Raw genomic sequence first — 12,911 nt, forward strand, 5'->3', positions numbered from 1 at the left:
GCTGAGACCGGAGGATCGCAGTTCACGGACAGCCTCAGCTACTTAGTGAGGCCCCCTGCAACTTAGTGAGACCCTGTTTCAAAAATAAAGAATAAAAAATAGGGCAGGGGGTATAACTCAGAGGTCAAATGCCCCTGGGTTCCATCCCCAAACCTGCTGCAAAAAAAAAAAAAAAAAAAGAATACTGTGTAGTGATGAGTTCCATGGAAAGCCAAACTAAAACTAAAGCAGGGTAAGGGGACGAGCGGAGGCTGTTTTGCAGAGAGCACTTAGTCCTGGCCTCCCAGAGGAAGTGACGTTTGAACAGAGGATGGCATTTGAGTGAGGTGAGGGTGTGAGTCATGGAAGGATCTAGGGGAGAATGTTCTGGCCGCAATTGCTGCAGTGCAGTGTGAGTCAGGGCTGAGGTCGGGGCAGACACAGCCGGGGAAGCAAGAGCCAGTCCTCCTTTCCTCGGACCTCTGACCCCCAGTGCCCTCTCGGCCCTTCCAGTTTTCTTGCTTCCTGGTGCAGTCGTAGTTGCAGAACTTCAGACAGGGGAGGGTGAATGCTCCTGGGATGGGGGTTGCCTGACCTGTCCTGTTTGGGCCCCTCCCGCCCCACTCCCAACATATCACTGCCAGAGCCCAGCTAGCGACAACCCTGAAGTGGAAGAACTATGAGGAGAAGTTCCACCTGCTGCTGCACCTGGAGGAGCTACAGATGGAGCGTGACATCCGGCACTATGACTTGGAGTCGGTGCCCATGACCTGGCACCCCGCAGACCAGAACCCGAAGCTGCTCACACTGGAGGTTGGGGCTGGGATTGGGTGTAAAGAGAGAGGGAGGGCTGGAGGAGCCAGCCCATCTAGGCCCTGCCTGGACACTATTCCTGAGAACAGGCCAAACCTAGGAGGAGGACAAAGTGGTTCCTATCCCAGAGAGTGCAGCAAGGGGTGAGCGCCCTGTGCCCCAAAAGAGGTGTCAGAGCAGGGCAATGGGGCTTTGGTCCCCACTTCACTACCACCAGCTGTTCGACTTTGGGTGAGACACTTGCTTCCTCTGCAAAAGAATAGAGCTGGACTGGAAAATTCTGAGAGCCCTTTCTAGCTCTGATTCTGAACGTGTACACATAATCCCCAGATTGCCCATGCAAATGGATTTCTGCCCACAAGTGCAGGTGGGAAAGGAGAGAGTGAGGACGATCAGGGAAAGGGTGCTGAACGAGATTAGAAAGGCAAAGAAGGAACTGAATCGGCCAAGAAGACCACTAGACGGACTGGGAAGCTGGCTGCCAGGTTCTGAAAATCCTCCCGGAGGTTCTGGATTCTCAGGCTTGGGACATCTGAGCAGCTCAGGAATACTTCTTTCCTTCTTCTTCCCCTGACTTTTGCCCTGTCTAGTGGGAGACAAAAAAGGCGTGCGGGGATGATATAGTTCTTTGAAAAGGCCGGAGCCTCAGGTCCTCGTCCCTCAGAAGTCTGGAGAGCCTGGGATTGGGCCCACTGATGGCCATCCCTGAGGAAGAAACTGTTCACACTCCACAGGTTCCCGGTGTGGCCGAGAGCCGCCCTTCAGTGCTGCGGGGCGACCACCTGTTTGCCCTTCTGTCCTCTGAGCTACACCAGCAGAACGCTGTCACCTATAAGGGCTTTGTGCACAAGGTGGAACTGGACCGTGTCAAGTTGAGCTTCTCTCCGAGGTGGGTGTTGGAGACCCTGAGCTGCTGCAGTAGCCTTCAGGCTTCTCTCTGAGGGGAGGGGGTATTTCTTCCAGAGATCAGTGAGACCCCAGGCACAGGGCAGGAGGCTCTTTTCAGGGGTCTTTGAACTGCTTCAGCAGCTTCCTCTCCTACTTGGCATAGAGGTCTCAGAAAGGGAGTAGGTAGTAGGAGTGGGAGAGGGACCTGGCTTTTTATTACCAGCCCACCTAACCAGAGCTTTTCTACCTCTTCCCTGCCCAAGCCTCCTGAACCGATTCGTGGATGGGATGACCTTCAAGGTGAACTTCACCTTCAACCGCCAGCCCTTGCGGGCCCAGCACCGGGCCTTGGAGCTGACCAGGAGCTGCCCGCTGTCTCCCATGCTTTTTCCTGTTACCTCTTGTGGGGTCCCGCTGCTGCCCACAGATGTGAAGCTTACGTGAGACTGTGGGCAGGGCACTTGGGGCTGCTTGGAGTGTGGGTGTAGGGGATGGAGTCTCAGAGGACTCTGAGAGGCTGGATAACTTGAAGTTCTGGTTCCCGGCCCCTCTGCCAGGCTGTACGACCGGAATCTGGAGTCAAACCCAGAGCAGCTGCAGGCCTTGAAGCACATTGTCATGGGTACCACTCGTCCAGCCCCCTACATCATCTTTGGGCCTCCAGGCACCGGCAAGACTGTGACATTAGTGGAGGCCATTAAGCAGGTGAGGCCTGAGTGTAAACCTGGGGTTTAGCCTCCAACTTCCCCAGCACAAAGCAGCTGTCCCTGGTTGCTGATTTCTATCAGAATGTTCTGAACGTTCTGCTTCTGAGCAGCCATCAGAACAGGAGGTAGGAGCTGGGTGTGTGTGGTGGTGCACACTTGTAATCCCAGTATTTGGGAGGCTGAGACAGGAGGATCGTGGTTTGCAGACAGCCTCAGCTACTTAGTGAGGCCCTTTGCAAGTCAGTGAGACCCTGCTTCAAAATAAAGAATAAAAAATAGGGCTGTAGCCCTTGGAGGTAGAATGCCCCTGAGTTCCCAATTCTGGAAAAAAAAAAAAAAAGAGGAGATGGGAGCTGGGCATGGTGGTGCATGCTTGTAATCTCAGTACTTGGAAGGCTAAGATAGGCGGATTGCAGGTTCAAGGGCAGCCTCAGCTACTGGCTGATGAGCATTGTTGTGGAGGCTGGCATTGCATGGCTCTCGGAGTCACTATTCACATTTCAGTGTTCACAGTCTTGTCTATTTACTGTAACAGTTAGACAGCAGCAACATGCCCTTTGGACTAGCAGAGGCCTGGGTATCAGAACTTGCTTTTTATGCCACTACCTCCCTAGCTGTAGGAGGTAAAGGCTGCACTGCCTCTGCCTGAGTCACCAGGCTCAGGAAGCTGCTTCCCACCCTGTGTTTCTCTGTGTCTCAGGTGGTGAAACTCTTACCCCAAGCTCATATCCTGGCCTGCGCTCCGTCCAACTCGGGTGCTGACCTCCTCTGTCAGCGGCTCCGGGTCCACCTTCCCAGCTCCATCTACCGCCTTCTTGCCCCTAGCAGAGACATCCGTCTGGTACCTGAGGACATCAAGGTATCTAGGGAGGGGAGAGGGCCGAGGATGGTGGGTGGTTGGGTAGCTTTCAGAGCAGACTGGGGCTGGGGAGCTGGGAAACCTGTATACTTGCCCTGTGAGCTTGGGTGGGTCAGGACCCCTCCCTGGACCTCAGTTTCCTTATCTGAAAAGTGAGGGAGGTGACCGAAGTTGTTTTGGTGGCCCAGAGCCAGAGTGAGGGCGAGAATGGGTGGAGCCAAGTTGACTCTTCTTGTCCCTTCACGCCCCACAGCCGTGCTGTAACTGGGATGCCATAAAGGGGGAGTATGTGTTCCCCGCCAAGAAGCAGCTACAGGAATATCGTGTCTTAATTACCACCCTCATCACTGCCAGCAGGTGGGGAGTGTGTGTGTGTGTGTGTGTGTGTGTGTGTGTGTGTGTGTGTGTGCGTGCGTGTATTGTAAGCGGAAAGGGGCAGCGGGCTGGGAAGCTGGGGAAGAGGGGTGTCTGAGGGCGAGGTGAAGGCCCAGCTTGGTGAGCATCCAGGTTTGGCAGGTGGGCACCTGAGCATGACCCCTGCCTGGCCTGACACCTCCCAGGTTGGTGTCAGCCCAGTTTCCCATCGATCACTTCTCACACATCTTCATCGATGAGGCTGGCCACTGCATGGAGCCCGAGAGTCTGGTGGCCATAGCAGGTGAGGGGCTCAGGGTGGGCTGCAGGTGCACCACCCTGCCCAGGTGGGGAGGTCCTGCCACTTATGTTTCTCTCTACAATACCCCTGCCTCCCAGGACTGATGAAAGTCAAGGAAACTGGCGACCCGGGAGGGCAGCTGGTGCTGGCAGGAGACCCTCGACAGCTGGGGCCTGTGCTGCGTTCCCCACTGGCGCAGAAGCACGGCTTGGGGTACTCGCTGCTGGAGCGGCTGCTCACCTACAATGCCTTGTACAAGAAAGACCCCGATGGCTATGACTCCCAGTACATAACCAAGCTGCTCCGCAACTATCGGTACCCTGAACCCTGCCTCTCTTCTTCCCCGCACCTCCACATTCTCTGAGCAGCCTCGGTGGAGGGTCCGGCCTGCAGTGCTGGTGCTCAGAGGCTGTGGGATCCAGAAAGACTATAAACTGAAGGTTGTTCTCTAGCCCCATCACTGCTACTTTCCCGGCAACTTAGCAAGTGGTTTCATCATGGGCTCTTCAGCTTATCAGTATATTAGGGGTGATCAGACACTAGAATGTGTCTGGTGTGGGCCTTGGGTGATGTTTCCACCCAATCTAAGGAAAATGAGAAAAATGGGGAGAATATAGTTTTCCACAAATCTATTATTCAAATTAAAGAGTACTATACTTCTTTCTTTTTTCTTTTTTCAATCCCCAGCATAGCTGGGATTGAACCCAGAGCCTCACACATTAGGCAAGCACTTTACCACTGAACTACATCCCCAGCCCTGTTTTTTTGGTGGGGCGTTGGAACCCAGGGGCATTCTACCTCCTAGCTACAACCCTAGTCCTATTTCTTTCTTTCTTTCTTTCTTTCTTTCTTTCTTTCTGTACTGGGGGTGGAACCCAGGGGTTTTTCTACCTCTGGGCCATACTCCCAGACCTATTTTATATTTTATTTGGAAACAGGGTCTCACTAAGTTGCTGAGAGCCTCACTAAGTAGCTGAAGCTGGCTTCGAACCTGTGTGATCCTCCTGTCTCAGCCTCCCAAGCACTGGGATTACAAGTGTGCACCACCACACCCGGCTTATTCTTTTTTCTTTTTTCTTTTTTTTTTTGAGGGTCTGGGGATGGAATCCAGGGGCATTTGACCTCCAAGCCACATCTCCTGCCCAGTTTTATTCTTTATTTTGAAAAAGGGTCTCACTAAGTTGTGGAGGGACTCACTAAGTAGCTGAGGCTGTCCACAAACCGCGATCCTCCAGTTTCAGCCTCCCGAACGCTGGGATTACAAGTGTGCACCGCATGCCCAGCCCAGCTTATTCTTTATTTTGAAACAGGGTCTTACTAAGTTGCAGAGTGCCTAAGTAGCTGAGGCTGGCCTCGAACCTACGATCCTCTTGTCTCAGCCCCCCAAGTACTGGATTACAAGCAGGCACTACCACGCCTGGCTCCTGTTTTGTTTTTAAGAGATGGGGTCTCACCCTGTTGCCCAGGCTGGCCTCAGGCAATCCTGCTTCCTCCCAAGTAGCTAGAACCGAAGGCACACAGCACCACACCCGGCTTATAGGCTGCTTTCAGTAAATGAGTTCAGACATCAAGAATGCTTCCATGGGTACTATGCTGTCACTAAAAGTTCAGTAAATGTTATTGTATTATTTTATATCAGGATTTAACATACTATCTCATCTAATAATGGTGATAGATGATGATAAATTGTTTTTGTGCTTTCCTTAGCAATATTGAAACCTGAGAATGGATATCTAATTTCTTAGTTTGTTTTTATACATTCATTAGTGCAATGTGATTATATATCCTATGAGATTCAAAGTGACACAAATAGCCGACTAGGTTGACATGTGCCTGTAATTCCAGTACTTGGGAGGCTGAGACAGGAGGATCACAGGTTCACAGCCAGCCTCAGCAACTTAGCAAGACCCTGTATCAAAATTACACAAAGGGCTGAGGTGAAGCTCAGAGGTAGAATACCCCTGGCTTTAATCTCTATTACCACAAAAAAAATTTTTAAAGGTGATACAAACATACATGTACATATCGCTTGGTGTGTTTTCATATTAACTTCTCAGTTTTGTTTTTGTTTTTGTACTGGGGGTGGAACCCATGGGCTTTTCTACCTCCGGGCTATACTCCCAGACCTATTTTTTATTTTATTTGGAAACAGGGTCTCACTAAGTTGCTGAGAGCCTCACTAAGTAGCTGAGGCTGGCTTCGAACCTGTGCGATCCTCCTGTCTCAGCCTCCCAAGAGCGGGGATTACAAGTGTGCACCACCACACCCAGCCCAACTTCTCAGTTTTTTTAAATTTGGCCGGTCAGTGGAACCCCTGGCCTAGGTGCTTTGTGCACCTACATTTGGTTCTGCTGTCTGTGGTTTGCAGTGCCTGGAGGGTGGGTGTGTCCTGCTGTGCAGGAAGCAGGAGGGTTGTGCTGGCCCAGGGCTGGAGAGCAGGGGACCCCAGGGTGGAAAGGTCGTTCAGCTCAGGGGCTTGGTCTTTTCCTCCTGCCTTCCAGGTCTCATCCCACCATCCTGGACATTCCCAACCAGCTCTACTATGATAATGAGCTGCAGGCCTGTGCAAATGTGATGGATCGAGAGCGCTTCTGCCACTGGGGGCATCTGCCTAAGCAGGTGAGGAGGGGCAGGGCCAGGCCCCCACTTCTGTACCCAGGCTACCCTCCTGCTGAAGGTGCGGGGCAGGAGGCTCGAGTGGCCAACACGGGTCCCTCCCTTTGTCACCTTGGCCCTGGCTTACTTCCTGGAAGGGTTTCCAGAAGGGGAGGGGGGCGTTCCAGCTGAGGGGTGTCCTCTGTGTCCAGGGCTTTCCTATCATCTTTCACGGCGTGATGGGCAAAGATGAGCGTGAGGGGAATAGCCCATCCTTCTTCAACCCTGAAGAGGCCGCCACTGTGACCTTCTACTTGAAGCTGCTCCTGTCGCCTTCATCCAAGAAGGGCAAAGACCGCCTGAGTCCCCGAAGTGTCGGTGTCATTTCCCCGTATAGGAAGCAGGTCAGGCCCTCAGTTCCCAGAAAGGGTGGGGCCTCTCCCAGGCGATGGCTGCCTGACAACAAGGCCGCTAGGCAGAGGCTCCTCTCTGCCCCCAGCTCCCTGGCCTCCTGCCTGGCTCCCCCTTGTGCTGGGGTGATGGCTCGAGAGAAAGGAACCTTTCTTTTCCCTCCAGGTGGAAAAAATTCGTTATTGCATCACCAGGCTTGACAAGGAGCTTCGCGGACTGGATGACATCAAGGACTTGAAGGTGACACACTGTCCCCCATCTAATCCCTGCCTTCTGTGTATCCATACTTCCTGGCTTTCGGAGACCCCAGCTTCTGAACTGTCGCTGCAGTCCAGCCTCTCACTCCTGCAGGTCCCAGGAGGCCTGTGTGCTTAACGAGCACGTCATTCTTGTGATTAGGCAGGTTTGAGGCTTCTGCCCTAAGGATGAAGTCCAAATGCCACAGCTTTTGCTACCCCCACCAATCATGTGACAGTCACTCCACCCCTGCCCTCAGTGACCTGCCACTTTCTCTGACATGGTATGCAACACTGGATGCAGATAAAAATCACCTGGAGAGCTTCTAATACTGCCAGGACCAGGGCCCCACCCAGCCCATTAACAGCTGTCTGGGGAAGAGCCAAGGCACTGGCATTTTTACAGCCCTCAGGTGATTCCCTATGTACAGCCAGGGCTGAAGCCCGTGGCTTTATGATTGAGAAGCCTCGGCCCATGGAAAGTTCTGATCAGAAGGTCTGAGCTAGATCCCAGTACTTGGGAGGCTGAGATGGGAGGAATGCGGTTCATAGCCAGCCTCAGTTGCTTCATGAGGCCCTCCTCAACTTTGTGAAACCCTGTTTCCAAGTAAAGAATAAAAACTATGGCTGGGGGGTATAGCTCGAAGGTAGAATGCCCCTGGATTTAATCCCCAGTACTGAGAAAAAAAAAAAGCCAGGTGTGGTGACACACTTGTAACCCCAGTATTTGTTTGGTACTTGGGAGGCTGAGACAGGAGGATCACAGTTCACGGACAGCCTCAGTTACTTAGGCTCTCTGCAACTTAGTGAGACTCTGTTTCAGAAATAAAGAATAAGCCGGGCATGGTGGCACATGCTTGTAATTTGGGGGGCTGAGACAGGAGGATCTCAGTTTGCGGACAGCCTCAGCTACTTAGTGAGGCCCTTTGTAACTCAGTGAGACCCTGTTTCAAAGTGAATTAAAAATAGGATTGGGGGTGTAGCTGGGGTAGAATGCCCCTGGGTTCAATCCCCAGCACCACAAAAAAAGAAAGTCTGTGCTAGGGCCAAGGGTTGTGTGTTCTTCTGAGTACCTCCTGGCTGCCTTTAGCAAAGTTTCAGCAACCTGCTTGGAGTTGCGATATTCTTTGCACTGCTGTTTGCTTGGAACTTTCTAGGCCTCACCCCGTAACTGGCTCCATCCCTTGCAGCCTAAGCTCCCTGGGGCTGGACTGGCCCTTGGACCCACTTGCTGTCGGGCCCTGCCTCTCTCCCTCTAGGTGGGCTCCGTGGAAGAATTCCAAGGCCAAGAGCGCAGCGTCATCCTCATCTCTACCGTGCGGAGCAGCCAGAGCTTTGTGCAGCTGGACCTGGATTTTAACCTGGGTTTCCTTAAGAACCCCAAGGTCTGAGGGGTGGCAGGTAGCAGGACTTCCTCCTCAAGGCCCTTCCCTCCGGTGACACTGCTGCTTCTTCCTTCCAGAGGTTCAACGTGGCTGTGACCCGGGCCAAGGCTTTGCTCATCATAGTGGGCAACCCCGTTCTCCTGGGCCATGATCCTGACTGGAAAGTGTAAGCGTCCCATCCCACCATCCCTCACAGTAGCCACAGATCCCAGTTTAGGGCAGGTTATCTCTCATTAAGCACCTGCTTATGGCTCAGCTAATCCTCAGATGGGTTCATCTTCACAAACCCCTTCGTATCTGTAAGTGAGCTGACAAGCTGGGATGTGGCGGAGCGAGGCTTGGCCTCCTGCCTCTGCTGGCACTCCCCAGCCAGGCCCGCACAGCGACGTGCGTGCCAACATCCCTGTACCCCCCAGATTCCTGGAATTCTGTAAAGAAAAGGGGGGTTACACCGGATGCCCCTTTCCTGCCAAACTGGACCTGCAGGGACAGAACCTACTCCAAGATCTGAGCAAGCTCAGTCCTTCTACCTCAGGTATGACAGGGCCAAGCAGGGGGTGGCGGTGGAGGAGGTATAAGACCACAGAGCACAATTCCTTTCTTTCTAGGGTCCCAAGGTCACAACTGCCTCCCCCAGGAGCGGGAGGGTGAAGGGGGCCTGTCCCTGCAGGTGGAGCCAGAGTGGAGGAATGAGCTCTGAGGATGCAGTTGCCTGCCTTCTGCACCAGCCAAGCCTTAACCCGACGCGGCCCCCACTCTCAACCAGAACCCAGTGGAGCTGCCCCTCCAAGGGACAGGATGGCTGGGGGAGGGAGTTTACATCCCAAGCCATTCCACCCCTTCCCATCAAGCTGCTAATAGGGGAAGGTGGGAGGGGGGCTCTGAAAACAAACTCTTGATCTATGCAAAGGCCTCTTGCTCATGTCTCTTCAGCCTGGCCCCAGCTTCCCGTGCCCCCAAGCTGACCTTGCAGGAGACGGTGATGCTGTCACACCCCACCCAGGGTCACAGCCCCCAAGTCCAGGGGAGGAAACTCAGTGGGCAAGGAAGCCACCCACAAGTTTCTAAGTTTAGCCCCTGCTACAGACCACTCCCCTCTTCCGCCTCCTGGGCTCAGAGCCAGGCATGACCTCATCCTCAGCTCCGCTGCGAGACTCCACCCTGCCACCATGGTCCTGCCTTTGCAGACAGGGGGCCAGTCTGACAGGCAACTTGCAAATGAAGAGAGCGATGGGCCTCCAGGCTTGTAGCCAAGATAGGGACCAGGAAAGTCAGACAGAAAGCTGCCACACACATGCTGGAACCTGTGGCCTTTTATTTGTGCCCCCCGCCAAGCGCAGTCAGAGTCAAGGCCCCTGCCCAAAGGAGAAACTCCAGTCTCTAACCGAGACGTGCTCCTGTGAGCCAGAAGTGTATAAAGTGCTGGTGTGTGACCGTCCTCTGGGGAAGGCCAAGGGAGTAAGGGCCCCAAACCTTGGACCAAGGCAGCAGGAGGAGGGGCTCTGCTCCAGAAGGGCAGCGCACAGACCTGGTTCCCAGAGGACAGAGGCTGGGGGAACTTGATGCAGTCCTGGGCAGGAGGAAACTTAAAGAGGGAGCCTTCAGAACAGAGTCCTAAGAGGGCGGGCTGGGGGGGGGGGTCACACACCCCTGTGAAGGGGGGACAGATGGGAGGCCTTGGGGGAAACTCAGAGAATGGGACAGCCCCTCCGGCGCTTATTCTTGCGGACCTGGAGGCCAGCCCGAGTGGCCATCTCAAAGACCTCCCGCACTCCTTCCTTGGTCTTGGCTGAGCATTCAAGGTAGCCAAAGGCACTGATCCGGTTCGCCATATCCCGGCCTTCCTCAGACCGAACAGGCTCCTGAGGAGACAGAAGATAAGTCAAAGGCTGGTGGCTAGGTGCACCTCTTCCCAGCACCCATAAGTACAGCAACTAGAACAAATACCTCCACCCCCAATTCCACAAAGTATCCAGACCCCAGCTATCCTGGGCAGGGATCTCGGACTCATGTTTACATTCAGAACTCTCTCCAGGCTACCCCCTCCTCTCCCATCCCGCCCTATACCCAGTGGTACCTGTTTCTCTGGCCTGAATATGCGTCTACCACCTCCTAACTCACACCCCCCTTCCTCGCTTTCCTCCAATCCATCCTCTACCAAATACTTTTTTCTAAAACACAGACCTTACCTCCATCTCCAGTTTAAAACTTTGCCGTAGTTATTCTCCCAAGACGGCCTCTATTCCATCCTGGCAGTTTCCTCTAATAAACCAGTCCTCTGGCCAGACGGCCACTTAGTAAGGCCCTGAACAAGCCAGCTTTCTCCCAGCCACTGCCCTTCGGAGGTGAGCTGCCAGTGCAGTCTATGTACTCCAATCAGAACATAAGCTGTAATGCCGGGCATGGTGGCGCATGTAATGTTTGTAATCCCAGCATTCGCATTTGGGAGGCTGAGCAGGAGGGTCATGGTTCGCGGACAGCTTCAGCTGCTTAGTGAGGCCCTTCGCAACTCAGTGCGACCGTTTCAAAAATAAAAAGACTAAGCTGGGCATGGTGGCGCACGCTTGTAATCCCTGCACTTGGAAGGCTAAGACAGGAGAATCGCACAGGTTCAAAGCCAGCCTCAGCTACTTAGGCTATCAGCAACTTAATGAGACCCTGTTTCCAAATAAAATATAAAATAGGTCTGGGAGCATAGCACAGAGTAGAAAGCCTCTGGGTACTACCCCCAGTACCACCAAAAAAATTTAAAAAACCATAAGCTATGTCTCTGAGGACAAGGATTTCATCTTACTGGCCCCCAAGACAGGGCAATAAAATGGAGAAAATAAAAGGCCAAGTGACCTGTCCAAAGTCATTTCACTCTTGATGCTGAGGCTCTGCCAGGACACGTGGGAGAGTAGAACGTGGACTTCACGGTCTCCTCGAACACGGGGCAATCAGCTGGAGAGTACTCCCTTCCGGCCGCTGTCCAGCCTCCTCCCCCAGACCTTGCAGCCAGGCAGCCCCACCCACCTGCTTCATCTTGGCCAGCTCTCTCCTGGTATGCTCATCTTGCCTCAGGTCCTTCTTATTCCCCACAAGGATGATGGGCACGTTGGGGCAGAAGTGCTTCACCTCTGGGGTCCACTTCTCCGGAATGTTTTCTACACAGACATATCCCAACAGGTATCAGAGCCTCCACTCGGGGGAAGGGGCCCTTGTCTCCCCATCACAGCTCATCATGCCACCCTACAGTACATCCATCCCCGCCCTCCCAAGGGCCAGAGTTGCCATAGCAAAGGAGACCAGCAGGGCCTGAGCTCCCTGTCCCCAACCCCACACCCTGTCAACCTCTGAAGATGGCTGCCTCTGGGGGTCTCCAGCCCTCCCCTCAGAGCCCTCACCCAGGCTGTCGGGGCTGTCAATGGAGAAGCACATGAGGATGACGTCCGTGTCCGGGTAGGAGAGAGGCCGCAGACGATCATAGTCTTCCTGCCCTGCTGTGTCCCACAGAGCCAGCTCCACCTGACACACACAGCCTGTGAGTGGCCGGCCCCTGCCCTGCCCTGCCCTGCCCTGCGTCTGAAATCACTGCTCCTGTAGGCTTACTGAACGTCTACTGAGCACCTGCTGTGAGCCAGGCATTTTATTAATCGCTGTCATACAACAAAGGGATTTTTTTTTTTGGTAGTTGTTTTTAAATTTAAGTTGTATTTGGTCTGTGTATCCAAGTTGCCATTTCAGGCACTGTCACCATTTTATTTCATTGTCACAGCATCCCTTTGGGGGAGGTCTTGACATCATCCCCATTTTGTAGTGGGGGGAATTTAAGCTAGAAGCAAAGGGACTTGACCCAGATTATAAAGCTAGCATGTGGCAGAATCCGAAGGTATATCCAGGTTTCCCTTTCGGTACTGGGGACTGAATCCAGGGTCTCAAGCGTGCTAGGCAAGTGTTCTACCACTAAGCCACATCCCAGCCCTTTTTGTTTTGAAATGGGCTGGCCTCAAATTTACAGTCCTCCTGCCTTAGCCGAGGATCTGGGCAGCTGGGATTACAGATGTGTACCATCATTCCCAGTTATATCCAGGTTTTCTAAGACCACGGTTTCACTTCCCAACTTTTACTGGTTCCAGCAGGGGAAAAGAAGCAATGATGTACGTGGGTGGTAAGGACATACTAGGTCCCTGTGAGCAGGAGCAGGGGTCCCAGGCGGAGTACGAAGGGGCTCTTGGCCTTCACCTGCTTTCCGTCCACCTCAATGTCTGCGATGTAGTTCTCAAAGACAGTTGGCACGTAGACCTCTGGAAACTGATCCTTGCTGAAGACGATGAGGAGGCAGGTCTTCCCACAGGCACCATCCCCTACAATCACCAGCTTCTTTCGGATTGCAGCCATGGC

General features: G+C 53.5%; 1 protein-coding gene across 3 annotated transcripts; it reads right to left on the reverse strand.

Annotated features, from left to right (window-relative positions):
* Positions 1-9,868: 9,868 nt before the first annotated feature.
* RHOC (ras homolog family member C) lies at positions 9,869-12,911 on the reverse strand (the record flags this gene model as incomplete). Of its 3 annotated transcripts, none has more annotated exons than XM_080693087.1 (4): positions 9,869-10,390; positions 11,544-11,674; positions 11,915-12,035; positions 12,753-12,911. In XM_080693087.1, the coding sequence occupies 4 exons, from the start codon at positions 12,906-12,908 to the stop codon at positions 10,217-10,219; spliced, it is 582 nt and encodes a 193-aa protein (XP_080549213.1). In that variant the 3' UTR covers positions 9,869-10,216. The 3 variants fall into 3 exon arrangements, with proteins under 3 accessions (XP_080549213.1, XP_080549211.1, XP_080549212.1); XM_080693085.1 differs by having other exon boundaries at positions 11,915-12,002; positions 12,780-12,908; XM_080693086.1 differs by lacking the exons at positions 11,544-11,674; positions 11,915-12,035 and having other exon boundaries at positions 12,753-12,908.

Source organism: Muscardinus avellanarius (assembly GCF_963383645.1).
Source record: "Muscardinus avellanarius genome assembly, chromosome: 3".
NCBI classification, from domain to species: Eukaryota; Metazoa; Chordata; class Mammalia; order Rodentia; family Gliridae; genus Muscardinus; species Muscardinus avellanarius.